This window comes from Ixodes scapularis, unplaced genomic scaffold (assembly GCF_016920785.2).
Source record: "Ixodes scapularis isolate PalLabHiFi unplaced genomic scaffold, ASM1692078v2 PGA_scaffold3__209_contigs__length_174095766, whole genome shotgun sequence".
NCBI classification, from domain to species: Eukaryota; Metazoa; Arthropoda; class Arachnida; order Ixodida; family Ixodidae; genus Ixodes; species Ixodes scapularis.
In genome coordinates this window covers 26,187,750-26,213,469 of record NW_024609868.1, presented here as the reverse complement: position 1 = coordinate 26,213,469, position 25,720 = coordinate 26,187,750, and the positions used below count along the sequence as shown (strand labels likewise).

Here is a 25,720-nt window from a genome sequence, read left to right as displayed (position 1 = left end):
TTTTATAAAAGACATCCGCAAAGTAAAAAAACAATGCCGCAGTTGCACTGCCCATAAAATTTCAGTTACGAAAAACAATGAGTGAGTCTTTTCTTTTGTCCCATTACCAAACAATTGTTTTCCTGAAGAGAAATTTATTCCAAAAAGTTGAACAGAGAAAAATATGTCCAAAGTGCTCCAACCTCTACCTTTTCTTTAGCATTGGTGGACCAATAATAAAAAAATAACTATGCTGAGTAAACTGATGTAACTTTATGGGAACACTTTCTAGATGTAGGTGGACGTAAATATGGCATTTTTCAAAATCAACTTTTTTCGCAGAAAGATTTTTTTCTGGGTAGTGTCTGCCCTTTCTGGGTAGTGTCTCCCGCACCAGGTGGTGAGGACAGACCTAGCTTTCGGCACATCTTTGCTACAGCAGATTCTTAACTACCCATACTTTCAAAATGAGATGTCTCAAGACTATCACCAGACCATTGACATCTCAATTTCACTTAGTTATATTTATTCTTAGCACTCCTCAACCACACAAGGAAACAAATTAGAGCAAAGCTTCCCTTTTTAAATAGGAGCTGTAAAGGGCTAGGTTCCCCAGGATCGTGTCCGGTACCAAACAATTGTCGACACAGGTTGCTGCCGTCGCTCATAGATGGCAGTAGCTGTCCAGCCTTTCCATCAAGCTGCGCAATGGTCCGGTGGTCGCCGTCGTGTACGTCCCCCCCGCGACGCTTAAGAGGGAAATTGAAGCATCCATGATAGACGTCTTCTGCTAGGTCATGCTCGGTGACAACACGTCTGCCGTAGTGACGGGTGGCTTTAACGTTGACATTGCACGCCAGGAGGGAAAGTGGTTCACTTTGTTTATGCTCGAGCGCTTCGGGCTTGCGTGTCTGAATGAACCTACGCAGGGGTGGAAGCGGGCTAGAGCCTTTTGTATCAGGGCTGGGAGCAGCAAAAGTCCCACTTTGGAGCTGTTTTGGAGCAGTAAAACGCTCGCTTTAGAGCAGCTCGGGAGCAGCAAAAATAAGTTTTGTAGCCGTCGAAGTAGGTTTTGCAGCAGGTCACGGAGGTCAAACAAATGTCTAAAAGTGATTTGTTGTTTCTAAATGTGAAAATACAGCAAAAATATATGCATGCACATCCCAGAATAATTTTCAAGCAACATACATACACACCTTTCTATTTCTATTGCATTGAAATATGGAATATTGGCAATTTATGCAAAGGAAAGGCTTTGAGAACCATTCCGGCAGTAGGCAGAGTCATGGTAGACTTTATATGGGAGGCCCCGACAATAAAAGCCTAGCTTGAGCCACGCCAGTACAAAACCGTCTACTTAATAGACCAATTGTAAACATGTATCCAGAAAACTAAACCACTGCAAGGTGTCAGATAAACTACCTTCGCTGACTACAGTTTTTGTTTAATAAAGAATACACATGTTCAATCACTACTTAAAAAGCCCTATATCAAGTTTAGTAACAAAATACAAGGCTACTGATATTTGACAAAAATTCAGATGCAAAATAAAATGTGTATTTTATATCTTTAGACTACCACAGTCACTCGTACATATGCAGCTTTAAGCATCGACTAGAAGAGCAACGCAACCTTATGTACTCCATAAAATGCTGTGCATTGCGTGTCTCCATAAAAAAATTAAGGTACCACAACATGTCTCAGAATCAAGCAGTCCTTGCTGACCTGTTTTCATTAAATACAAATGTTCTTAATCCCTGTTGATAAAATACAGTAATCCCTACACCCAAGTTAACATACAAAGCTATATCTATATTACTTTGGATGGAAAAATATATTGTCTTAAAGATATCACAGCCACTAATACATATGCAGCATAAACACTGACTAAAAGAGCCCACAGGCTCCATGTTCAAAAAAAAAAAAAAAAGGGGGTTGTGACTAAGCTGAATCTGTGTAATTTAGAAACAACTGAAGTTCACCTTTTGTTTCACAGTTTGAAGAGCAGAGTCAATTTCTTTTATGCGCTCGAGTACTTTGGGCAGTTTAGAGTTCACATCTCTTAGCAGGAGGTGTCCACTCCCCACCTTGTCGATGTCCTTAACTGCCTCACCCTTGCTTATGAGTTCTTGTGCACTCAGTAGAAGTGCTTTAAGAGAAGACAGTTCGAACGAGACTGAAAATGAGATGTAGCTGATCAGGCGCTGATCCCTGCGGGGCAGGCTGCCTTCTTACGTGACAAAAAGCCCACCAACTTCTCTCTACCCTACCCTACCCAACCCCCCCCCCCAAACAGATACACCTATACCCGAAACTTATACGAGTAGGGTGGCTATAGCAAGTTAAGGTACGTTCTTGACAGGAATCGGCAGCGCGGGAGTGTTGTACGGCATTTCTGATGTCACCCCCACTCGTCCACGCTAAAGGAAATAAACAAAAAAGTGTGTAGCACTGCCAATTAACCAACTCGCTTAAGATCGCGGGTATTGTTTTCGCTAGTGGTCCGACGGCGGGAGACAACACACGACAGCGTGCACATTCGCGCACACAATGATGGTTTTGGTTTCGTTTTGATAAGAGAAATTGAGCTCGAGAACGCATGTGCCTGTGCTCGCGATTCTTCACGGCTAAGCGTCCAAATATGGTAGGCTACCAAATAACAGGCAAAGCTAGTAAAGACCACTTACTTCTGCTCATGTTAATGGCCACCAAATCCCACGATCACGGCAAATCGGGAACACGGGCAACTGCATGCGCGCTCCAACCGCGCCAACCAACTATGCCCGAAACCAAACCGATGTGTTCGTATATCAAGCTCTTTGTAGTAAAAAACGACATCGCACTCTCGATGAACTAAAATCGGCGCCTCGCCCTGAGGTTAGACATGGTTCGGAGCCCCAGTCGAGTTGGTACGAGTCACCCGCAGTGACACCTAAGCAAAAGTACACACCACATGGTGGCCCGTGGCCAACCGTTTTCCGCTAAATTTAAAGAAAACACAAAAAAAAAAAAAAAAAAGTTGAAATTGGCGTTTTGGAGCAGGCTGGCGCAGGGAAGTGAATTGGCGCAGGGTGGCGCAATTGGCGCAGCGCTTCCACCCCTGCCTACGGTGCCCACGACCAGGCATCGGTCGTGTCTAGACCTCGTCTTCACGAAGAATGTGCCTGCCGTGAGCGTACACCCTATGGCAGTGTACCACAACGATCAAAAGGCCATGGTCACTGTGGCTACGAAATAAATAACAACCCCGGATCGTTATATATATATGTCTGATTCTTTAATCGTTCAAATAACCAATTACCCAGTCACACCTTAATCCTTACATTTATAAATACTTCATTCCCACCATGTACAGCTTCGCTGGTCTTCCTTCTTCATCATAGTGGAAAGGCTGAAAGTTTTTCACTGCCTACATCATTTTCCCTACCAGAGAATTGCAGATGAATCGGGTTACCAAAAATAGACCGATTAAAGGCACACCTGTCCTTGTTGGAATAGTCGATGAGCAGCTCGTAACAACGTGCCAGCATCTCCTCGTAGATGTGTTGGGCAAAGCTTTCAGAGTCTGGAGATCCAATGCTCACTTCGAGTGCTAGCGTCACCTGCAGGAATTACACAAAAAATCAATCGCAAAGCGTTGCATGATTGACACAAATTGAATGGCGTGTTAATACTAATCACTGATTGTGCAAATTAAAAAAGATAGGCAGCGAGGATGTTGTGATGGCTAGTAATAGTGACTCACAAAGTCGGCTTGCGACTCCATTGTGACGTCTAGCAAGAGAGGAAGCAAGGCCTGGACCAGATCCTTCGAAAACTTCTCTTCTTGTGACCAGCTGAACAAAAGAAGAATTGTGTACAGTTAGACATAAATCATCAACATCAGTTGCGCTCAACCTATTTTAGGTATTAATCTTTTCCACAGTTTTACAAAACTTTGTCTTCTTTCAAGAACATACCGTATGAATTCAGGCACAAAAAAGATGCTTCTCAGTTTATGCATGTGAAAACAACTCGTTCTCAAGGATGTGCAACACACGTCCATCGCAGAAATGGTTTGACACTTTTTGATCCAAAATGTGACTCTGACAAAAGCAGAAAGAATGAAGATTTGGAGATATCAAAGTTAGGACAATTACATTTTTGAGAATTACACTTGAAATTAAAGGAAGAAGAAAAATATTTTCTATAAAAAGTTTACCAATTCCCTGGTTCCATCAGTACGATGATTAAATGACTGCACACACAGCAATGCGAGTTCATTTTCCTATTCCTCTACCAAATAACTTGCATCTCCAGAGATGTAAAATCATTAATCTACAATCCAGGGATTAGGAGGTTCAGGAGGATTGTTTAGGAGAGATTGTTTAGGAGGTTTTGGATCTTGTTTACAAAAACTGAAACTTCCTCAAAAGATCAAGGTCCCTGTAGTGAAAAGCTTTTATAAAATAAAAAAAAAATATTGCAAACCTTAAATCTTTTCTTTTCTCACATAGAGCTTTATTTTACACAGCAACCCATCTAAAAGAAAGCCAATGCGATGATTGTATTTGAGTAAATGGTGGCACCACAAAAGAAACAAGTAATGGCACTCACAGGTAGACGTCGCGGGTGAAGCGAACGACGCATTGCAGGACCCGCTTCAGGCTCGGATTGACAGAGAATGTCGGATGAGCTGAAAAGCGAGAGCATGCTCATCTCTAAACTCTGCTCTCTGTCTTGTAGCATAAAACTGCTACAGTAGGCTCTCATTAATTAAACAACAGGAAGCCACAAATTTTGCTTGAATTATCGGAAGTTTGAAATATCAAAAATTAACCTAAATATTGCCGCGCGCCAAGTAGGCAGCGCGGCCATAGCCCAACGGTTATCGCGCTTGCCTCCCACGCGAAGGGCCAGGGTTTGATTTCTGGCCGCGGCTATGCATTTTTGTTAACACTGTAATGTGATGTTCTGGTGAAATCGAGAACCGTCTAGCTGATTCGAGGTCAGAATGTTCTACGCGTCGAACCTTCTACGTCGAATGCTCCAGAAGCCAACGTGTGTACAAAAGCGGCTCCGCGGGCAAGCCGGAGTCAGTCTCGCCCTAGCGTTCGACTCTTCTGTCACGCCGACTTCGACGCCCGCGATGCTCTGTTATTACCTTTTGTACCCTTTTATTGGGGAGTAATGCCGCGCTGCCTACTTGGCGCGCGGCAATATTATGCAAGATAAAATAATTATTTGTCATATGAATGGCTACACATCCAGAGCAGATATTTGATGATTTCCTCTACATCGGCTTAGAGATCATAAGCAAGTATGCCACACGTGAAACATTTGTGAAATGTACCTATGACGTAAGTTTATTTATTTCTATAAAATGTTGTTTATTGTGGTGTGTTTAGACAGCACACGACAAATCAAAACAAAATTAAGTTTGTTCAGCAGTCCAAGAAGTTTTCTAATGTGGACTGCTAAGCAGAGGACACACGAGTGAAGAAAATGGGCACCGCGCGACAGTTTTCATAGCAATTTGCGCAGACGCTGTGACGTGGACCTATGCCATGCCGCCAAGTCACTGTGTCCCCACAAGTTGTTGCGGAGAGTATCGTGTGGCCCCCGTTTTCATAGCTGATGCGTGCCCTGCTTGAGCCCCCTTAAGTGTGCTTCTCACCAAGCACCGCTGGGCTGCAGAGAAGCAACACCCGCAATTGTTTCTGTGTTGCCTCTCTGCAGTGCACCGGTGCTCGGAAAGAGGAGCACTGAACTGGGCCGCGAGTACGAAAAGCATTAATCACAGAAAAATGCCGTTCAAATTAAGCGGCTTAAAGATACATTAAGATCATAGCGGGATAACTGAAATTTGGAAATTTGTTTGAATTAACCAGGAGCATAAGAGTTTGAAATATAGCGGGACTACTGTATAGGCTTTGATTTCTAGAGCCATATTTTCACTCAACAAACGCTAAATGTCAAAAGAGTCGGCGGCAAAAGTGACGAGGCAATTGTGACGCCCCAATTTGTGCAATACAGTGACGCTTCCACTAATGGAAGGAGGTTCGCTCAATGCGCCTTACCTGACAAGGGTGCGAAGTGGGCAGCCTGAACAGCGGCAATGAAGCTTTCGGACGGCAGGCTGTCGTTTGCGAAGTCATTCCTCTGGAAAAGAGAAATTTAAAAGACTTTAAAAAAATTGAAGACTAAAAATTTTTAAAATATATTTTACTGCAGAGTCTCACATTTCCTTAGAAAAAAAACAAATGCATTATGAAACAAGAAATACAATTTATGTGTAATGCATTCTACTACCCCAGTTAACAAACAAGAGCACCAGACAGCTTCATTACGTCAAAAAACAAAGTCCCATGTCATCATCACCTGCAACTGAAGCGCAGAGTGTGAAAGAAGACAGGTTCTCGAGCCGCCATATTTTTTTTTTTATTGAGAGACGAGCGAGATTTTGAGTCTCGAATATTTTTCTCATGTTTGTCGAGCAGAGCCCTTACAAGCCACGTTTCAGTAAAACATTCGGGCACGAAACTGTCAAACGAGGGCTAGAAAGCGAAAGCAGACGATTGCGATGCGCAACCAGAGGCGTGCCCAACCTCATCCTTTCCCTACCTCCCACCCCCAAATTCGTTCCCCAACACTAGGATGCCTGGACTGCATCTCCGATTGGTGCCACGTCCTCATCTGTGGTCCATCCATTTCAGTGGCAGTGAAAACACGCAGCAACTGACCCAGTTGCAGACGTTGACCAGCACGGTCGCCCAGGAGTCGAGCATGGAGTCCAGGTGCGGGGGCAGGTAGGCCACGATGGTGGAGGCGGTGTCCATGACGGGGGCGCAGTGGCGGGAACACATGCGCAGAACCACGTCCGTGGCACGCAGGCTCACCTCTGAGCGTCCCGTCGGAGAGAGCTCCACCGCCTGGAGCAGCAGGCTCCACCTGCACCCCACAGAGGCCCACCGAGTTGGGAGAACAAAGGAGAGATTTTCGACATGGCGCATAGAAAGTGAGGGGCTCAGAAATTTTAAGACAAGCTGACAGCCATGGTGCCAAAGCTGCGGCTTTTATCTCTAGAGAGGTGATTTGCGGATGCCCAAACTTGAAGAAAAGTCAGGTTTAATGTTTCACAAACATTTTGGTGAGTATTGCTAAGGTGTAGGTATGTGCATGTGTCTTTTATTTTGTACGCAACCACTGCCTGAAATAAAGAGGCTGGAATTAATAAATGACCACACAAACACAAAACCAGCAGAAGACAAAGCGGCACAAAACCTCCAGTGAGTGCCTCACCTGATGCAAGTGCTGTAGAGCTTGATGAGCTGGACGAGCGTCGGAAACAGCTCCCTGGACAGCTCTTTCACCTCACGTCCAGGGTTATCGTTCTGGACAAAAACCACAAAGGATCATGCATTTAAACTGTCCAGAGGAGAGCACAAAATTTACAGCCTATCTGCACAAGTCTGATGGCCGATCAGATTTGTGCAGAAGACGCGAGCTCTTTTCAGGTGAAACCTTTGGCAGCATCAAAAGGAACCACCAACTACTTGGCTTTTCAATGATACCGCCACAACAAAGCCAACGCAATGAAGTCACTTTTGCAGCATTTTCCCAGCACTGGTTAAAACATCCATAGGGCTATGTGCTATAAAAAATACATGATCAATTGCACAAGCTCTTCCCTTCCCCTCCCGTTACTTGTGTCTACTCTCCCTGTCTGCAGTACCTTGATTACTCCCCTGGTGAATGAAAGTTGCATTTTGCGTATAGAATGTGCTTTATTACTTGCTCTTGGCACCCGCTCCAATGGGTCAAACTTGCGTCTAGCAGCGCACTTGTTGATAGCTTTTGGACAAAGAATGGCCATAAACGAGCACCAAAACCTAAACTGCCCGGATCGCGTGTGTCAATACAGAAAAATGTAGTTGGCACTTTAGCACGGTCGCACAACCTCGAAGTGCAACCGTGCATCGTGTGAAAAAAAGCAGCACAGAGTGAGGCTGTTCCAGGGGCCGTTCCGGACATGCTCTTACACGAAGTGCCGTCACCCCCGGGAGTCGGGCACACCACGCGCTGTTCACCGCCATACATTCGGGCCAATTTCCAAATCGCAATCAATAAACTCATTTGTGCAGATTAAAAGCATACATAATTGTGCAATGCTACAGGTACAACCTGTTAAACTCTTAACAAGCTGGGGTGTTCTTGATATCGCAATAGTTTTGTTTTTGTCGGTGGTGAATGCTTTGGTTTTACCGTATTTTACGGTGTATAAGTCTCAGTTTTTTTTCAAACATTTTTCTTGGTGCGTCTTATACAACAATGTGACTGATACACATTTTTGTTTTTAATTCACGGTGCAACACAATTTTCTTTTTATGTGCCACACGCCATCTTTTGTAGAGCACCGTAACTATGTATTCATTAGTGGTGCTGCACCTTCCAGGAGGCACTGTTGTTGCCACGCTCTTCTACAGTTTTCACAACTGACTCGAAAAACGAGAAATTTTACAGTTTCCCCGAAGCGACTCAATGTGGATGGGCAAGACAGTGAGAATAAAACTTTTGCAGCATGTGATAGACGTTGCCCATTTTAACCATAGTTCTATATTATTTTGCTTCAGTTTAGTGACAGTGAAAGGTAAGTCGGCTGGTATACACGCATTGCAATTTCTGTTAGTTTCCATATGATGAGCAGTTTTTATCTGCCATGTTCCAGCCATGTTGTTACATGTAAAAAGAAGGATTGCAGCTAGTCAATCTTTAAGCGATACTCAAAGTAGTGTGTCAAGATTTATGTATCTGCCTGCGCATCGATGCTCGCATCGTCTCTGCGACTTTGGCCAAGGCTGGGCCTAGTGGTCCAAAGCTTGGTTCACACGTGTCTGCAATGTTAAACTTTTGTTCTCTCAACATGTGTATGCTCGAATAAAGCAGACTGCCTTCTCGTTTTGCGTGTTTTACGTCCTTCTTGTGTGAAACACTCGATTGCCCTCGCCAGACAGAGCCGTGCAATGGGCATTTCTCGCGAGTCGAAACGTCAAAGTTGCGTGTCAAATGGTATGTGTGATCTAGCCGATTGTGCGAAACTCTGATTTCGTGATACCAATGTGCATAAAACGAAAAAACTCGTCGCATGAACCGTGTAAAGAGGTGCGACTTTCATACAAACTTTTCTGCAAAAACGGCTCAATATACAGATGCATGACTTACACAAGGGTGCGACTCATAGTCCGGAAAATACGGTACTATAAATAGGGGTGTGCGAATATTTGATATTGCGGATACGAAACGAGTATTTTTCTTATTCGATCCGTATTCGATTCAAGAATTGCACACTCGGAAACGTCAGAATATTCAGTTATGGACGAATATTCCGGCAATGGACGAGTAATCAAGCAAATAGCGAATAATCCGCGCACGGGACATGCGCTGAACATTCAAAGCTTCCTTAAAAGCTGTGTTTAATCACTTAAAATTGCGGATATTGTAGCCATTTTTTTTAAAAACCCTCGACGTTTACGTTGTACATACAACTACCGTGTTTGCACCGATTCTAACGTGCCCCACAATTTTAAAGTGCAGGCAGATTTAGCTTCCAGATATTTAAGAAGTAAATTGCTGGCGATTCTAGCTCACGGGTAAAATAATGAAGGTTGAGGTCATAAAGCAGATGTTATTAAACGCACACCAACACAAAAATAAATACCGTGCGCTAGTCGCAGTTGCCGGAGTCCGATGACGGTTCTTCGCTGACCACAGAGGTAATCCTCGATTTCATCTAAAAAGTTTTAGGTGGTGCACTCCTTGCACTTGTACAAGTGCACGACCATCGCCCCTGGGAGGATCGTCTTCCAGATAACACTTTGCGAGCTCGATGGGTCGCTCCGTTTGCGAGACCACGCAGTGCTGCTCTGTTGTAATCTTTTCCCGCCAGCATGATGGCCTCTCGCTTAAATAAAGCAGTGAAATTTGTTGTGTTTTTCATCTTAAAACGGCAGACACGAGTCCGTAGACGCGAGAGAATGCATGCTTCGGAAATGTGGAAATGCAAGAGAATGTGTGTTTCGAAATGTAAACAAATGGTCATGATGGCAATGAAGCTAGCCGCCTTATACCGAGTATTGAGTTTTTATGGGTTTTAGTTGAGCTAGGTGGTACATACTGTTGGCAATTGGGTCAGCTAAACACGGAAGAACAAGGACACGAAGGAAAGGACTGGAGAAGAAAGGAAAGTCCTTTCCTTTGTGTCCTTGTTGATCCGTGTTTAGCTGACCCGATCGCCAACGATCGACTTTCGGCTTTTGGTTTTTGGCGAAAAAAGTGTGCGTTAGAAACATGTAAGCACGGTATGCATTATATTAGCTCATGACAAAAGAGCAGTTTTGATTCTCATTTTGCCAAGCCTGCATTGTGAGTCACTCTTCTAGTGACCTTGTCTTTTCTGCTGCAGGAGCAAAGGTATTTTCTGCTGCGGTAACAGTTGTCCCCGCGAAAAGGGACCACTTATGTACTGAACATATCGAACAATAATTTTATTGCATGATATATTTTGCAATAATTGCCATTGCAGCTGATATCTAAGTTGCTGGCTAGTCAAGGACAATTTCAACTTTTTTCCTAAAAAAGGTCACTGCCAGTTGTTTGTGCGACAACATTAGGGAATTGTAGTAGACCGTTTCCGCAGCCCGCTAAGCACCCGGATAGCGCTCCGTAATCCGCCACAAGACCTTGAACTATGCAGACAAGGCTGGCGGCGCGAATGCGCAGCTGCAGCGTTTTCTTCGGGGATACCGTAGCGGAGGAGAAAAACGATCTACTACAACTCCCTATTATAGGCTGCATTTTTACATGGTATCAGACATGGGCAATTTTGTACATAATTTTTGTCAATTTGTATAACTTATTAGTTGCACCTTTCGCCTGCTTTCATGTACAGCTGACAGGTGGTTTCTAGTCAAGGTATAACGGCTCTGTTGCCAGTTGCATTGTTTATATGGTGCCTACTCAGATAGTTTCATTAACCTGAATTTGTCAACATCATTTTTGGTTTTAAAGATAATAAAATAAGTGCATTCTTTTTTATATTTCCTAATGGTGCACACATATTCAAAACTTATTCGATATTCAAAGCTATTTTTAGTAATATTTGTATTCGATTCGTATTTGAAAATTTCAATATTCCGACACCCCTAATTATAAATCAATTTCATATTTTCAAAAATTTTTAAATGAGCCGACCCTCAATCATGTATATATGGTAAAATAAGAAAATTACCTAAAATTTTGTATGTGCCCAATTTAAGGAGGCAACAGATTCCAAACTCTCTTCTAGGCATCCCCAGCATTACTCTCTACATGAAAATGTCAAACAATCTAGAAGTCTCTTAGTCTTATTTGTAGAAAAAAAAATAATGTCGTCCTAACATGACTGCACACAACAAACACAAACAAGGCTCGTAAAAGGAGCACAAAGAGACGAAGCGGCAAAAAGGGATGTGTCCTCACAGAGGGCTTGAATAGGAACTCGTCCAGGGAGACCTGCACCTTGGCGATGAGGGCCTCCATCACAAAGAGGTCCATCAGGCGAGGAAGCTCGTTCTGACGCACAGGTCTGTTCAGGTCGGATGGGCCCTGGGCCAGCTGGGAAGGATTCATTGATCGATTGATCCTATTTTAATGGCACCCAGCTGGGAGGAACATGACCAGCAAGCAATGTGCCACAAGGATAACTAACCGCAAAGCCAAGAGGTGGCTAAACTGCAACAGTTACTAGTACTGCCACATGCCAATTGTGAGGGTACAAACAATGGCTTCAATTTAATAGTTGAATACTGCAAGTGCGCCACGGATATCATTGGTCATTGTATTAATGCTGTCGACAGCCTCCTTTTCATTTCACTTTCACCGAGAACATTTTTGGCCTAAGCGGGAGTTGCACTACATAAATAGTTGCTGCAAGTAATCTCTTCCACATTTTCAATGGTAACTAGAGTTTCTTTCATTAGTGTACGACGCTGTCAAAGCCAAGAGTGTGAGCGCACGAAATTCACCTCGTCTTACTTGCACGAGAATGTGTGCAAACAAAAAGCAAGACCAAGCCACACGCCCGCGCCAGCAGCTTTGACAGCGTTGTTGCACACCGAGTGTCAAACAGAGAGTAAAAATGTATGATACTAAAAGGTTTACCAGATTTCTTTTGTTAGAAAAACGTGGGCAAGGTTTCGCAAGAGAAGCAGGAAACCAGGCATGTACCTGCTTACTGGCCAGCTGCTTGAAGACCCTGATGTCGAAGAGGAGCTGACAGGCGTTGGCAGTAACCAGGTGCAGGGTCGACTCTGCCTTCTGAACGATCAGGCCCTGCCTCACCAGAGACTCCTAAAAAGAAAAACGGGACGGAACCGTCGGACGACCCCCTTTCGCAAGCTCCGCGTATCATCGCTTCGTCTCTCCCAGAGAGGCGCACCTGGATCCAGCCGAGGAAGTTCTTGTGGCCGAAGCGGGACGCCCACACAATGGCGTGGAGCACCTGGGGCAGGTCGAGCGCGGCGTTGCCCGTCGACAGGGCCCCAGACAGCTGGACCGAGGGCGGCAGGCTCAGCAGAAGCCGCCACACCACCCCGAAGCAGTACTGCACCGCCGCCGTGCCCTGCACACGCACAAGCACCGGACCATGGAGGACCATGGAGACGCCGTTTACGAACGAACCGGCATTCGCCCACGCCAGGTGCAAGCACCGCGCACGTCTACGCACGTTCCGTGTTCCCACAACGGCACCACTGCAGTGGCATGGTATCGGAGCCTCGGGTTGGTGTACACTGGGGTGTCGTTACACCCAGAATGCAGGTATCACAGTCGTGATTTGTGAATTCCCTTTGGATATCGGCGACGTCCACGGTACCCCGGGCACACATCTCAGTGCACTCACCAGGTACGAAAGCTTGGCGCCCTCGGGACGCTCCACTCCGTCGCACTGGGCTCCCACCCAGAGCAGCGACAGGATGGCCCCGTACAGGTCGGAATAGTTGAGGGCGTCCTGCGAGGCCAGCAGGAAGCTGCACGCCTGGAAGGAGAGCGTGCCATTCGGGTGTTGGGGGCTGCGAGATGAAGGCGCCCCGAACCACTTACAAATCCGTCCAACTTTGGGACATCCTGTGTGCCAGACTCCACAATCATCAGATGGTAGAACTTGGGCCTGATGTGGACACCTGGAGTTTGTTGCAAGAAGGGGAGAAACGTGAGATGCTCACATAAAAGGGGAGCTGAAACATTTTTTTAAAAAAATGAGATAGAGTTTGGCTCTAGCGTAGTTTTATCCCGTGAATCTGAATATCATGTTTGTTTTCCCCGAAGATGTAAGTAAACATGAGAAAACACGAAAAACCTCTGACCAGTCGTAACGTCAGAAGAAAATCTTTCGGCTGCCAAGCGCGAGTTGCTCGAGGGCCGCACGTGCAATTGCAAGCTTGCCAGGTACTGTATTTACTCGAAGACAAGTCGATGCCTTAACATAAACCTCACCAAAAATTAAAAAAAAAAAAAAAAATCACGTAAAATAAAAAATTAAGAATAAAAATTAAAAAATAGGTCGACCTTTTATTTATTTTTTTAAAGAACAGAAGAAAGTTCGGGCAAAAAAAGAAACAATCTTTTATTTACAGCACTTTCAGCTAAATCACAGCGCGAAGCTAAAAGTTTAATCATTGTCAGAACCTCCAGACATGTCGTCGTCGTCGGAAGCTTCGTCAGCTTCGTCCACATCCTTACAAATTCGCAACAAAACCTCACTGACACTGTTGCAAAATGGAGACAACAAGAAACAAAAGAAGCTGGAGACCAGCGAAAAGACAAAAGACCGCGAGCCCTCGTGAGCAACAAGAAGGGGAAGTAACCTCAACCTCCTTATTCTGTTCTGCTGTGCGGCTGGGAGGGGGAGAGGGGATGAGGGGAGGGGCAAGGCAGTGGGGCAAGGTCTGTGGTGTTGGGTGCGTGTGTAGCGGAACCCGACACCCGAGGGATGCTGCAAGCAGTGTACCCCCAGCTGCTGCCGTTACGGTTATTTTCGTGCACCAAAAGTTTCCTGAAACAAGAAGCAGTAGAGTGCTACTGCAAGATCACTTGTCAGGTCTCTGTCACGTCGTAGTCTCTTGGTGTCTCAGTGACTCGATAGCTCCATGCATTCCGAAGGGTCCCAAAATTTGGTCACGAACATCAGTCGAAATTTTCTGGTCACAATTATAAGTCAACCCTTAATTTTTGATATTTCAATAAAAAAAAAAAAAAGTTGATCTATATTTCTACTAAATACGGTATATTTCCCTGCACTGGCACCAGTCGTGACGTCCTTTTCTTCCCCTTTTGAAAATAGCAAGAGTGAGCATGCATAGCTTTGATAGGCGCTGAAAATGTGCGAGAGCGGAGTTTCAGAAAACTCCTTTTGTGAAGTCATGCTCCAGGAAAGAGGGCCTTGGCGGTACTTTAGAAACTATTTTCTACAGCCTCCATGCACCAAATTAAAAAATAATTTCGGTAATCGAGATCCTGGAGGTCAAATGCAGACGATTTAAGAGTGTTACCTCAAATACAAAACTGCTTCAGCTTCCCTTTAAACAATTCTCCTCAGCTTTAATGCAGAATTGCAGTATGATGGAAGCCAACTCATATTTCGCATTTGTGCGCACGGCATGGCACAGATTGGAGAAGGTGGAATAAATTGAGAGGGTAGAGTTTCCACATTTTTGGAAAGGGCAACTCTTTATGTGCTCCATTGGCCAATTCTGCGACTATGTTTCTTCCTAAAAAATCTTCTCGACACTACATATATAAAGTGCAAAGGACAGACCAGGACATAGAAAAAGAAAAGAAAGTGCTATACCCACAACTGGAATTTTAATTCTAAAAAAAATTTAAGGAAGAAAGAAGTGGGAGAAGAAATACTGAAGACAAAAGGGAGACTTCATATATTTATAGTATGAGCCCACCTTAATATTTTCGTACATTTTTCTCCCGACACTTTTCAGGTATTCAGTGACTTCGTGGAAGACTCTCAGATTTCGAACACAAGTGCAGTCACGTCTATCTCGTAGTACATAACTTTTGGCTTCAACCGGCCATAGGTTCCGAATCCTCACCTTGCATCATGTCGGCAAGGACGTTCTTCAAGAAGTTGTCCTCAACCTCTTTGCAAGGGAAGAAGAGCTTCCCATGCTGTTTGGTATTCTCGGAATCGGGGTTGACTGCGGAGGCTCCGTGAATGGTGAACAGATTGGCTTGAACCTATGGGGGAAAAAAATAATACACCTGCTCTAGTATCTTAATTGTAGAGCTCTTACACTTCACGTGAAGATGGAGGATTAGCGAAGCTGCTATCATTACGACGTCTAGGACGACTCCTAGAGGACGACCTCGAGGACCGTCCTCTAAGTGTTGTCCTGGAGGTCGTCCTAGACGACATCCTCTAGGACGACCTTGGGGACGACACCTTGAGGACGACGTCTAGGACGACCTCCAGGACGACCTCAGGGATGACTTCTAGGATGGCCTTGAGGACAACTTCAAGGACGGCTTTAAGGACGACCTCGAGGACGACGCATAGGGGACGATGCCTAGGACGACCTCTCGGACGTCCTCAAGGATGTCTTCTAGGATGAACTCAAAGACAATGCCTAGAGATGATAACAAGGGATCAGGACCTCACTATCTAATAATGCCAAGGAAGGCTGACTCACGCTGGTTGCCCCCTCTTTTTGTTTTTATTTATTTATACTTTCCACGACCAATGGGGAGTTTTCTGTCAACATGTGAGGACGCATTTTTTTCCCAGACCCTAGTGTATAACAGCTTCGCTGTCATTTATACGAAATCCCTGTCGGTCACCAGCTCCGTTTGCAGGTGGCTTGACCGACTTGACGTGCATCCTACATTATGCCTATACAGGCACACTTTGCTGCCACCAAATGGTTCTTTGGCAAAGAAAATGCCAATGACGCCCTTAGATATGTTTGTTCCAACGTCGACCTCGGCGGCCGCAAGAACGAGCGATTCCACAGCCTCGTCGCGGCGGAATTGGGCCTCTGCACGGTGTCAGACGTCTGTGCACCGATGGCGCGCACGGGCACCACCATCAACCTTGTGCTTCCAAAAAACAGACGCATGCATCACGTGTCTCACCTTGCCCATCTGCTTTACTAATTGCCGAACGCTCGAGGCAGTCGATGGTGGCGTCCACGATGCCAATCGCGACGGCAATGTGCATTAAACCACTTCGCGCCTCAGTCCTTATGTACGAGATGATACTGTTTTGTCCGCGTTGCACTAACGTGTTACGGCTGTTGCTTTTTACTTCAGCATGTTGTGGGCGAAAAAGTGTGCCTCTTCGAACTGGCTTCGAGTATGAAACAATGCCTTTCAGAGATATCCACAGTCTGAGAACAACACCCACAGTAAAAGCTCTGGCGTCGAGGCAAGTATCTCCGCTACTTCCAAAAGTCTTTTCAATTCTCATCGGTTTTGCCACGGCCACGTAAAGTTACGAGACTAGCGAGCAAAGGCTCACCTGGTCCACCAACGAGGCAGGAGCGTCGTACAGGTTTTTTATCAGGTACTCAAAGATGTGCAGTAGCCTCGCGACGTAGATGATCTGGATGTCCTTGAGTGGACTGAAAGAACAAGCAGCCACTTTCAAACGACCAGCTAGACGAATCACTCGCGTGAAACTACCATTACGACGGTTTCGAGAAAGCTTGACTATCCTACGGAAGGCTTTCTACGGCCTCATAGGTTAGTTCAAGAGGGCACCCTCCCTTTCCTTGTCCTATTCAGCGTTTTAAATGACGAGGACGGTTCTATTTAGGTCTTGGAACTGGGGAGCGAACGTGCGCCACCTAACAGACATGTACTACGTCATTCCTAATGCTAAAAACAAAGGCCATTACCTCTGGGCCACCGGAGCAACGTTGATGATTGTCCGTGCAACGCTCAACAGCACCACCTTCTTCTGCATCAGCTGCAGGTTGTGGAAGAGGAAGAGCAGCAGCTGTGCGTGCTCCACATTCATGTCTGCAAGAAGCAAAACGCCAACTGAGACATCATTGATGAAGGACACTGCCGATTGCACTTCACGTGTCACTGAAACTCTACTGTGTCAAGCGGTTCTGAAACAGTGTTTGGGGATTCTAAAAAACGAGAGAAAACTGAGTTCCTGAGCGTGACAATGCAACTAAAGTTTTGTACATCATTAAAGCATTGTAAGGCGGCCATTCTTTAACTTCTGCTAATCTAGTTATCATTTTAAAAAATCTTTGTGGCATCTAATTTAGCAACAAAAATTAGAAAGGTATGTCTTGTACTACACACATCTAGTGAATAGACACATTTGGCACACTTTTCTACTTTGCTTTCAATTGTTAGGGTGGTCATTGCTTGCTGACTGGCAGAAATATGTGAGATTGTCCTTGTTTTACAACATATTCAATGGCCGAAATGGCATTCATAAGGAACACTACATAAGAGATCCAACTTATTTGTCACACCGTACCGATCATCATCTAAAAGTCAGCGAGTACAAGAGCAGAATAAATATATTTAAATATGCATTTTTTCCGAGAACTGTAAACGAATAAAAGAGCCTACCAAATGAAATTGTCTCCTTGCAAGCTTCTTCTTCTTTTTTTTTTTTTTTTTTTTCCAGTTTTGCAGAGTTTTTTTGTTTGGCTAAGTGTCAATTTTTTAATTTGATTGCTGATGTGCTTGCTAGTTTGTTTTTATTTTGTTGCAAATTTCCTATTACAGTCAAACCCATTTATATCGAATTCGCAAAAAAAGTTTACCAGTTCGATATAGAGGGTAATTCAATATAGAAGTTTTAATGAATTTGAATCTCAAAAATACACTTTCTGCTGACATATTACACAATGAAATAGTCTTGCATCTTCCGCTGCATTTCCTTCATTGCATCCACAATAACAATATTTTTCTACGCTATTAACGGACTCCAAAATGACGAGGCCCCTGCCTTCTATATTCACGCATTAGCGCCGAACTATGTTGAGAGCACGTCCGAGCAGGAGCATTTTCTCCTGCAGAGCGTTGTTTCGCTCTGCAAGTTGGCTTTCCCCTAAGGTGGGCAGCGGCGGCTGCGTTGGGGGAAAGCCAGCTAGCAGAGCAAGCTGTATTTTTTTTTTTTCTTCCTGTCAGCCACGTCAATTGCCCGGAAGAAAAAAAAAATATTTTTTTGCGGACTGAGCAGGGAGAGGGAGCACAAAACACCTTTTCCCGTTCCCTCCGCAAAAGAGATATTTTTCTTCTTCCAAGCGGTCGACGCGGCCGCCAGGCATGTTCTGCAAGCTGGCCTTTCCCCAATGCGATCGCTCGCGTTGGGGGAAAGCGTGCTCGCAGAGCAAAACGGCGCTCTTGGCAATTAAATATATAGGTAGTGGCTGCTATTTTTGTTCAATGTAACTGTAGTTTTTGCTATATATTATCACTGCAACATTACTATGCACAAAAAGTGTTCGATATAAGGGATAATTCAATGTAAACGGGTTTGATATAGTCGGGTTTGACTGTATGTCATTATTTTCATAGTTGATGTCACCAAAACTTTTTCCGAATCGCACGCATATTTTCTATGCATAGCTTTATACTTTATGTTGTCTTTTTTGTATTGCCTTCCCCCCTACAATAATGCCCTGATAAGGGCAATGCAGATAACTGAATAAATTAATAAAAAATGTACATCAGGGTGGTGAATGCAAAGTTGCTTGGAATACAGAAGGAAATAGACCGATTTCACCTAGAAGTTTCATTACAACACCACTCCAGGCATGCATCGTGGAAACTGCAGTCCTTCTGCACGCACTACGAGTCTTCGTGCGAGTCTGCGAGAGCAGAACATGAGACGGCATGAGCGGTCTCGTGTACCTGCCAACTGTGGACTAAAGCTGTGGCAGCATCATGTGTGCATGAAACACCTAGCGAGATCAGTCTGTTGTGCCTGAGGCTTCGTCCTTCGTTTTAAAAAACAAGATGGCTCAAACAGGAGCGGCGGGTTTACCTTCGCTGTCGTCATTGTGGGACGAAAGAATGGCCTTCTGCATCGTGTTGAGGACGAGGCGGAAGATGAGGACGCACGCGCTGTCATTCTCGCTTCGCAGGTCGTCTTTGTCTTTTTGTTGCCTCAACAGCAGCACCTGTAGGTACAACATAAAATGGTAATGTCAGCAGATGAGAGACTGAGAAATAACTTGTTTCTGCCAAAGAACCATTGCTTGCAAGTAGAAATAAATGGTTAAGGACAAGGCCACGGGTCTTATCGAGTTGGTACTGCCAAGAAAACACTCCCTACCCTGACAACCCCCACCAGGGACAATGGGGCATGTGCTGCTTCCTGTATATCCAAAGTTCTCAGAGCACGAACGATAAGACATATTTTAAAAAAAATGTAAGATATAAAAAAAAATAACAGCACACATTTCAGTGAAACTTTCTAAACCCACTGGTAGTCACCACTCCAAGGGCAGGTTTGGAAATCTGTGAATTTTTACTAAACTGGTAAGGTACTAAAACGGTAAAATAAAAATTGATGGTAAATTGCTAGGCAATTGTCCTGCATACATGTAATGTTCCAGCATTACAAACATTTAGTGATACTCTCAGCTGCCAAATGCCTACGCCCACACAGCTCTTCATCAGATAGTATAACGCGTACCATATGTGCATTCGATAGTTGCTCCTAGAATGAAGTGATACTGCCACTAATCGGGCTGATAAACCTGGCGATCTTCCAGGGCCTTCCACACTCTCAAGCTCGTTTACCTTAGTGCGCACAGGTGGTCGAGCTCCTCCTCGCCTACCCCTCTGGTCACATGACCTCCCCGTTAACCAATCAGCGTCGAGCACCTCATTTCTCCCCTCCCACCCGTCAACCAATCAGTGTCGAGCCTTGCGGCCATGCTTTTATCTGGGCTTCACTTTTGTCTGGACTTCATGAAATGCCGAACACCTAGCCAAAGAATGTTTCACATTACTATAAAAACAAAACTACCTGTTTATAGCACTAGGTGTTGTGGCACGGCCCCATTTTACCTCCACGTCTATCTTTCCACTGGTAATGTGGAGAAGGTGGACATAGAAACTTCAAGTCAGGTGCACGTGCCTGAGCGAGTATGGACAGGGTACGCCAGTAGATCTGCAGGGGCCATTCCTTCTGGACCCACGGGTTGATGTTTAGGTGCGTCAAGAGCCCATCCTGGAGAACAAAGAAAAGTACATTGATGGCTGTAAGCAAACATATTTTGTTTGAACAAATGCATCGAGGCATGGGGCATGCAAAAAGGAGCGCTCCCAGGACTTACCTGGTAGACGTCGTCCAGCAGACCCGTTGCCAGGATGTTGTGGACAAAACGTGCCAGTGCCCTCGAGAAATCTTCATAGAGCTGCCCCAATGTGGCCCCAAACAGGATGCTGATGGTACCTATGAGTCGCAAGAAAAACCTCAACAACTTAACCTGGTTCATCATTCACCCATTTCTACATCGGCTGCAATAGACCACCGCCACGAGTATCATATTCTCAAAACGACGAAGGGATAACTGCTTATTGCATTACAATCCGAGCTATTGAGGGAACAGACCGCCTTTGCAAGACTCGTAGCCTCCCCTGTTGCTCGAATCGTCCGAGCCCAAGTCACAAAATTTTGTGAAAGGGTTTAGGAGTTTTTCCCCCATACGGTATTATACAAAGAGGAGAAGATCAGACATGAAAACAGGGGTGGACTATCTATCTCGATAGGGCATTTCAAACTGTAGTCAAGCTTGAGTGCAACAGTGCCCCGCCAACGGCGGAGACCTTCGATTCGTAAGAGCCTCCGTGAAGACTCGGGACAAGAATCAGGAGTCCCGCTTAATTTTCTAATCCTAAAATAAAGATTAAAAAGATGCACAAGAATAAAGGGCCTTTTCATACGATCCGGTCCTGCCAGAGGGTGCTGCCCCAAACCCTGCGGGAGCACAAAACCTAAAACTGAAGTCTTTCTCGTAGACGAGATGAAAACAAGCAAGATCAGGAACAAGCCCGATCTCAGTACCAAAAAAGTCTGCAACATGTTTATTCGAATACAAGTCGACCTTTTTTTTTTGGAAATGTTGCCAAAATTTAAGGGTTGACCTATAATCGTCATTAAAGAATTTCTACCTACATTCGCGACCAAATTTTGCGACCCTACCAAGGGCATGGAGCTATCGAATCACCGAGCCGGCGTTGCCGCAGAGCCGCGCCACTTCTTGTTTTAAAAAGCTTTTGGTGCACGAAAACAACCGCAACAGCAGCAACCGACAGCCCTCCCGCCATGGCCGCTGCTCAAGCACATCCCTTGGGCGCCGGGTTTCGCCATTGCGCCTGTAGCATTCCCCTCGCTGGGCAAGGGGAGGGAGAGGAACGCGATGCGCCATGTACCTTGCCCTCCATTCCTCTTCCTCGCAAATGCGCACAAAAAAAAAAAAAAAAAAAAGAAACAACGGAGGTTACTTTAGCTTGTTGCTTGTGGCGGCTCACGTGTAGCTCACGGCGACTCCGGCGTTGCTCGCGTAATTGTATTCGGTCTTTTGTCACTTCGCCCGTCTCCACCTTCTTTCGTTTCTTCTTGTCGTCATTTTACAACGGACGGTGTCAGTGAGGTATTGTTGCGAATTTGCAAGGATGTCTACCAATAGCTGACGAAGCTTCGGACGACGATGACATGTCCGGAAGTTCTGACGATGATTAAGTTTTTGGCATAGTCCTGCGGTTTAGCCGAGAGTGCTGTAAATAAAGATTTGTTTCTTTCTTTTGCCCTAATTTTACCCTGTTCCTAAAGAAAAAAAAAAAAAAAAGGTCTACCTATATTCGAAATATATATATTTTTTTTTTTTTATTCTCGGTGGGTTCAATAAATAGGGGTCAACCTATTTTCGTGGTCGACCTATTTTCGGGTAAATACGGCTGGACAGAAACGTTGGATAGAGGTCTGTTAAGGGGTGTCCAAACAGGACACTACAAAACCCGCGACTCCGACAAATCGTGAAAATTGAAGCGGACGCTTCTATTTTTACGGTCTGTCGGAGTCGTAAAAATGTTTGCAGGAGTCGTGAAAATTTTTACGATCACGACTGCTCTCCTCTTCAGATTGACGTCACACGCCACCTGCGTCTGGCTCACCTCGCCAACGCCCTCTCGTACCGCCGTCGCCTCGGCTCGAAGGCCAAGGAGGTCCGGCTTTGGGTGGATTTGGGACATTCCTGCGTCGAAGGGTGCGTTTCGCCCGCCTCGGATCTGCTTTCTTTGTCGAGATTCACTTTCGTCGTGATGGCGTCCGACGCGGTTCCGTATTGTGAGCGGGGGCCTTGAGCGATTGACCGACAGCCAACAGAGCGTGTGAGTGGCTCTCCGGACCCACGTGATGAGCAGAGCAAGGCCGCCGTGGAGGAAGCGAGGGGGAGATTTGACGGAGGGAAGTTTCCCCCGGGAAGAATTGACGGAAGGAAATTTCCCTCCGACGGCCGGAAGCGGATCGCGGCAGAGCGCGGCACGATTTGCCGGAGTCGCGGGTTTTGTAGTGTCCTGTTTGGACACCCCTTTAGCCATGAGGGCCACTGCAAAAGCACTCAAAAACACATTTAGATTTAGGTATGCCTCGCGATGCAAGCGCCACAAAGACATGCCAAGTGAAATCACCTGTCTCACTTTTGCACGTCTCACGATCCAGGTCCTTGATAATCCCGGCCAGGATGACCATCTGAGGGGTGGCAATGCTTGACCTGGCCACAAAATACGGGTCATAAGGGGGGGGGACACTACTTGGGAATGTCAACTTTTGACCGCGACATTCAATCGGCGCGATATTCGCAGGTGGTGTTTATAGCCCTTTAGAAGGAGGGCATGCAAAGTTTCAGCCCTGTGAATTTTATGAGGTACTCAATTTTATAAGGTACTACACCCCCAGAACAAAGCTTTGCATGGAATCTGTTCAATAAATCTTTCGTTGAGGAATGGTGTTGATACCCACATATACGTATTTACTCACATAATAAACACCTTTGCACAATAAATGCACCCCCCCAACAGGCATCAATATTTTTACTTTTTTGTTTCCCCTCCCAAAATCAACGCACCTCCAATTTTCAGATCCGCGAGTCTCGAATTGCGTACAATTTAGCAAGCCACCAAGCCAGTTTTCTTTTGCCGCCAAGCGATCAGGCCAAGTCAAGCCAAGCCAAGCCGCTCTCGCAATGGCCTCAAGTGCGTAGCTGCGGTAGTTACGGAAGTGATCAACCATCAAAACGAGTGTCGCGCACACGTGACAAAGCTTGGGTCCAGGAATTGCCGAGCCCCGGACATTCGTCGCCTATCGGATGCATTGATGTCAACAAACAAGCCGTGGTCTGTGGTCTGCTTTCGGACAGTAAAATCATGAAAGTGGTTACACCTAATTTCACATACTCTGGGTTAATGCGTTTATTTAATGCGTAACAGAACGGCACAGCGAGGTGCGCCCTGCACTGTAGGCTGGTCTGAGAGTGTCTGGTAGCCTCTCCCTGAACGAAACTTGATCCCTGTGAGGGGGTTTCGGAGGTCATGGGTTGGACTTCGTACGAGTTCTTAAGAACTCGGGTAGTTCCGGTTATACCCGAGTGTGCCGGCCAAATACTAGCAATATATATCGCCTAAGAACGATCGCGTTGCTTTTCGTGCTGAGTGAGCTTCCTAGGGCGCTTTTCCTTCCGTAAAAGGCACCCCGAAAGCGCCCCAAAAAGGTTTGCAATTTATAAAGCATGATTATTGTGGCGTGCTCCCGACCAGCCATGGGTGCGCCTCCATCACTGGAGATGTGTCACATTACCTAGCTGTGTCATATTGGTACCTAATATGACATTTGCACGAAGTGTGGAAATGCAAAAATTCTACCCCGTGTAATGAACGCCCCCCCCCCCCCCCCCCCCCCAAATATGTGTCAATTTTTGAAGAAAAAAAGTGTTCATTATGCGAGTAAATACGGTATTTCTGGTGAAATGCATCCCGCATACCTGTTGCCGGTTGCTATGAAAAGAAATTTCACAAAAATATGCATTTACCAAGTTTTGCAAATTACAATTTTTCATAATAAAGAAACATGAAAATGCAAAATCTAAGTACATACGTAGTATAACCGGCTCCATAAAATTTCGGCATATGAGCCGCAAATAACAAGTCTCGATAATTTCACACTGAAACAATAGTTTTATTAAAGTGGGATTTGCTGCCGAAAAGCTGAACTGAGAAAAACGCTTTCAAAAGGCTTGAACCTTTATGTTTTCTTTAGCATCGGTGGACCGAAAATAGTTTATAGAAAATAACTATGCTGTATAAACAAATGAAACCTTCTGTGAATGCTCTCTAGGCTAGATGTTGTTGAATGTAGATATGGCATTTTTCTAAATAAACTTTTTTTTGCAGAAATTGTTTTTTGTGTGTACTTAGGCAAACACACAAATCCCTCAGTTGTCTTGTGATACGAGACTGAGGGACATTACACTGCTCTTATACCGACCGTCTCAGCATTTCTGTGCAGCATTGCAGTGCAAACTTGCGACAAACGAAGTGTTCGGCAGTGTAGCACTCTTGTGCTTTTCTCTTTGAGACAGCGTGGCACAGAACTTGCGAGATAGGGGACAAAATTTGTTGCGTCATGAATCGTTGAATATGAGCTCTGTCACAGGAGCAGCATGTAACCTGATTTTATTCCTAACGAGCGTGTTGGTAAAGTATGCTAGATAACGGAAAAAACAAAACGTAGAGAGGAAGAAACACAGACAAGTACATTCTTACGTCTGTGTTTCATCCTATGCTTTATTCTTTCTGCGATCTACAATCTGATTTCGTGTATTGTCAAGCCCCAGTTTTTGTACTTATTTATATATTAGTCTTGCCGAGGATGCACACATACACAAGACACCACCCAACATTCTCGACAAGCCTGGTCGGAGCAAAACGATCAACAAAGGGCTGTCATACTACATGTACCTCATAAATCAGTCTAGAATTTCAATTTGCAGCTCGTCACCAAAAGACAGACGAGACCTTTTCAAAACAGCAGTGCAATATATTTTTAGGGTATGAGAGATGCCCTCTACCATCCGACATATTTTGGAAGTTTATACAGTGCTTAAAACCACCTGCCTTAAAAAAATTTCTCACAACTCTAATAAATCTTAAGTTAAATTTTTTTTTTACAAAACAATTTTTCCAACAGCGGTCTGCTTTGCCATTTTTCAGGCTACCAATCAACAGTCGAGTCGAGAACAGTGCAAGACTGTATTTAAACTGCCAGAGCTGGCAACGTCCACTCACTTCAGATATCCCTGAACAGGTTCGAAGTTGACGAGGTAGGTGTTCACGAAGCTAAGCACCTTCGTAGCAAGTGTGATGTACTGAAAGAGAAGAGAAACACAACAGTCATGAACTTCCAAGACAGAGAGCACAACATGAACACAACAGCTTCCTAGGCATGTGGTATACTCGCGTACACTCGGCGGTAAGCTGCCTCGGAGCCATGGCGAAGCACCGAACCAAGGGGAGGAGCTCGCTTCGACTTATATGGATATGGCATGATGTGCGACATAGACCGACACCAGATGAGGAGATTTGCGACGTGATATGACAAATAATGACTTTATAAACAAACTGCTAGCTGCCCCACACACCTGCCCTGCTTAGCATCCATCAGCATAGTACCTGACTG

General features: G+C 45.1%; 1 protein-coding gene across 1 annotated transcript in view; it reads right to left on the bottom strand.

Annotated features, from left to right (window-relative positions):
* LOC8024382 (E3 ubiquitin-protein ligase UBR4) overlaps positions 1 to 25,720 on the bottom strand; it is a gene marked incomplete at its 3' end in the record, with an annotated part of 100,128 nt that overhangs the window by 48,687 nt on the left and 25,721 nt on the right. The window contains 19 exon segments of the mRNA XM_042292359.1: positions 3,460 to 3,581; positions 3,725 to 3,815; positions 4,576 to 4,654; positions 6,039 to 6,120; positions 6,702 to 6,909; positions 7,261 to 7,352; positions 11,476 to 11,610; positions 12,223 to 12,345; positions 12,434 to 12,616; positions 12,896 to 13,030; positions 13,096 to 13,175; positions 15,099 to 15,243; positions 16,523 to 16,625; positions 16,902 to 17,025; positions 19,022 to 19,157; positions 20,123 to 20,215; positions 20,322 to 20,440; positions 22,687 to 22,760; positions 25,330 to 25,409. Of these exon segments, the coding sequence (XP_042148293.1) occupies positions 3,460 to 3,581; positions 3,725 to 3,815; positions 4,576 to 4,654; positions 6,039 to 6,120; positions 6,702 to 6,909; positions 7,261 to 7,352; positions 11,476 to 11,610; positions 12,223 to 12,345; positions 12,434 to 12,616; positions 12,896 to 13,030; positions 13,096 to 13,175; positions 15,099 to 15,243; positions 16,523 to 16,625; positions 16,902 to 17,025; positions 19,022 to 19,157; positions 20,123 to 20,215; positions 20,322 to 20,440; positions 22,687 to 22,760; positions 25,330 to 25,409 (2,204 nt within the window).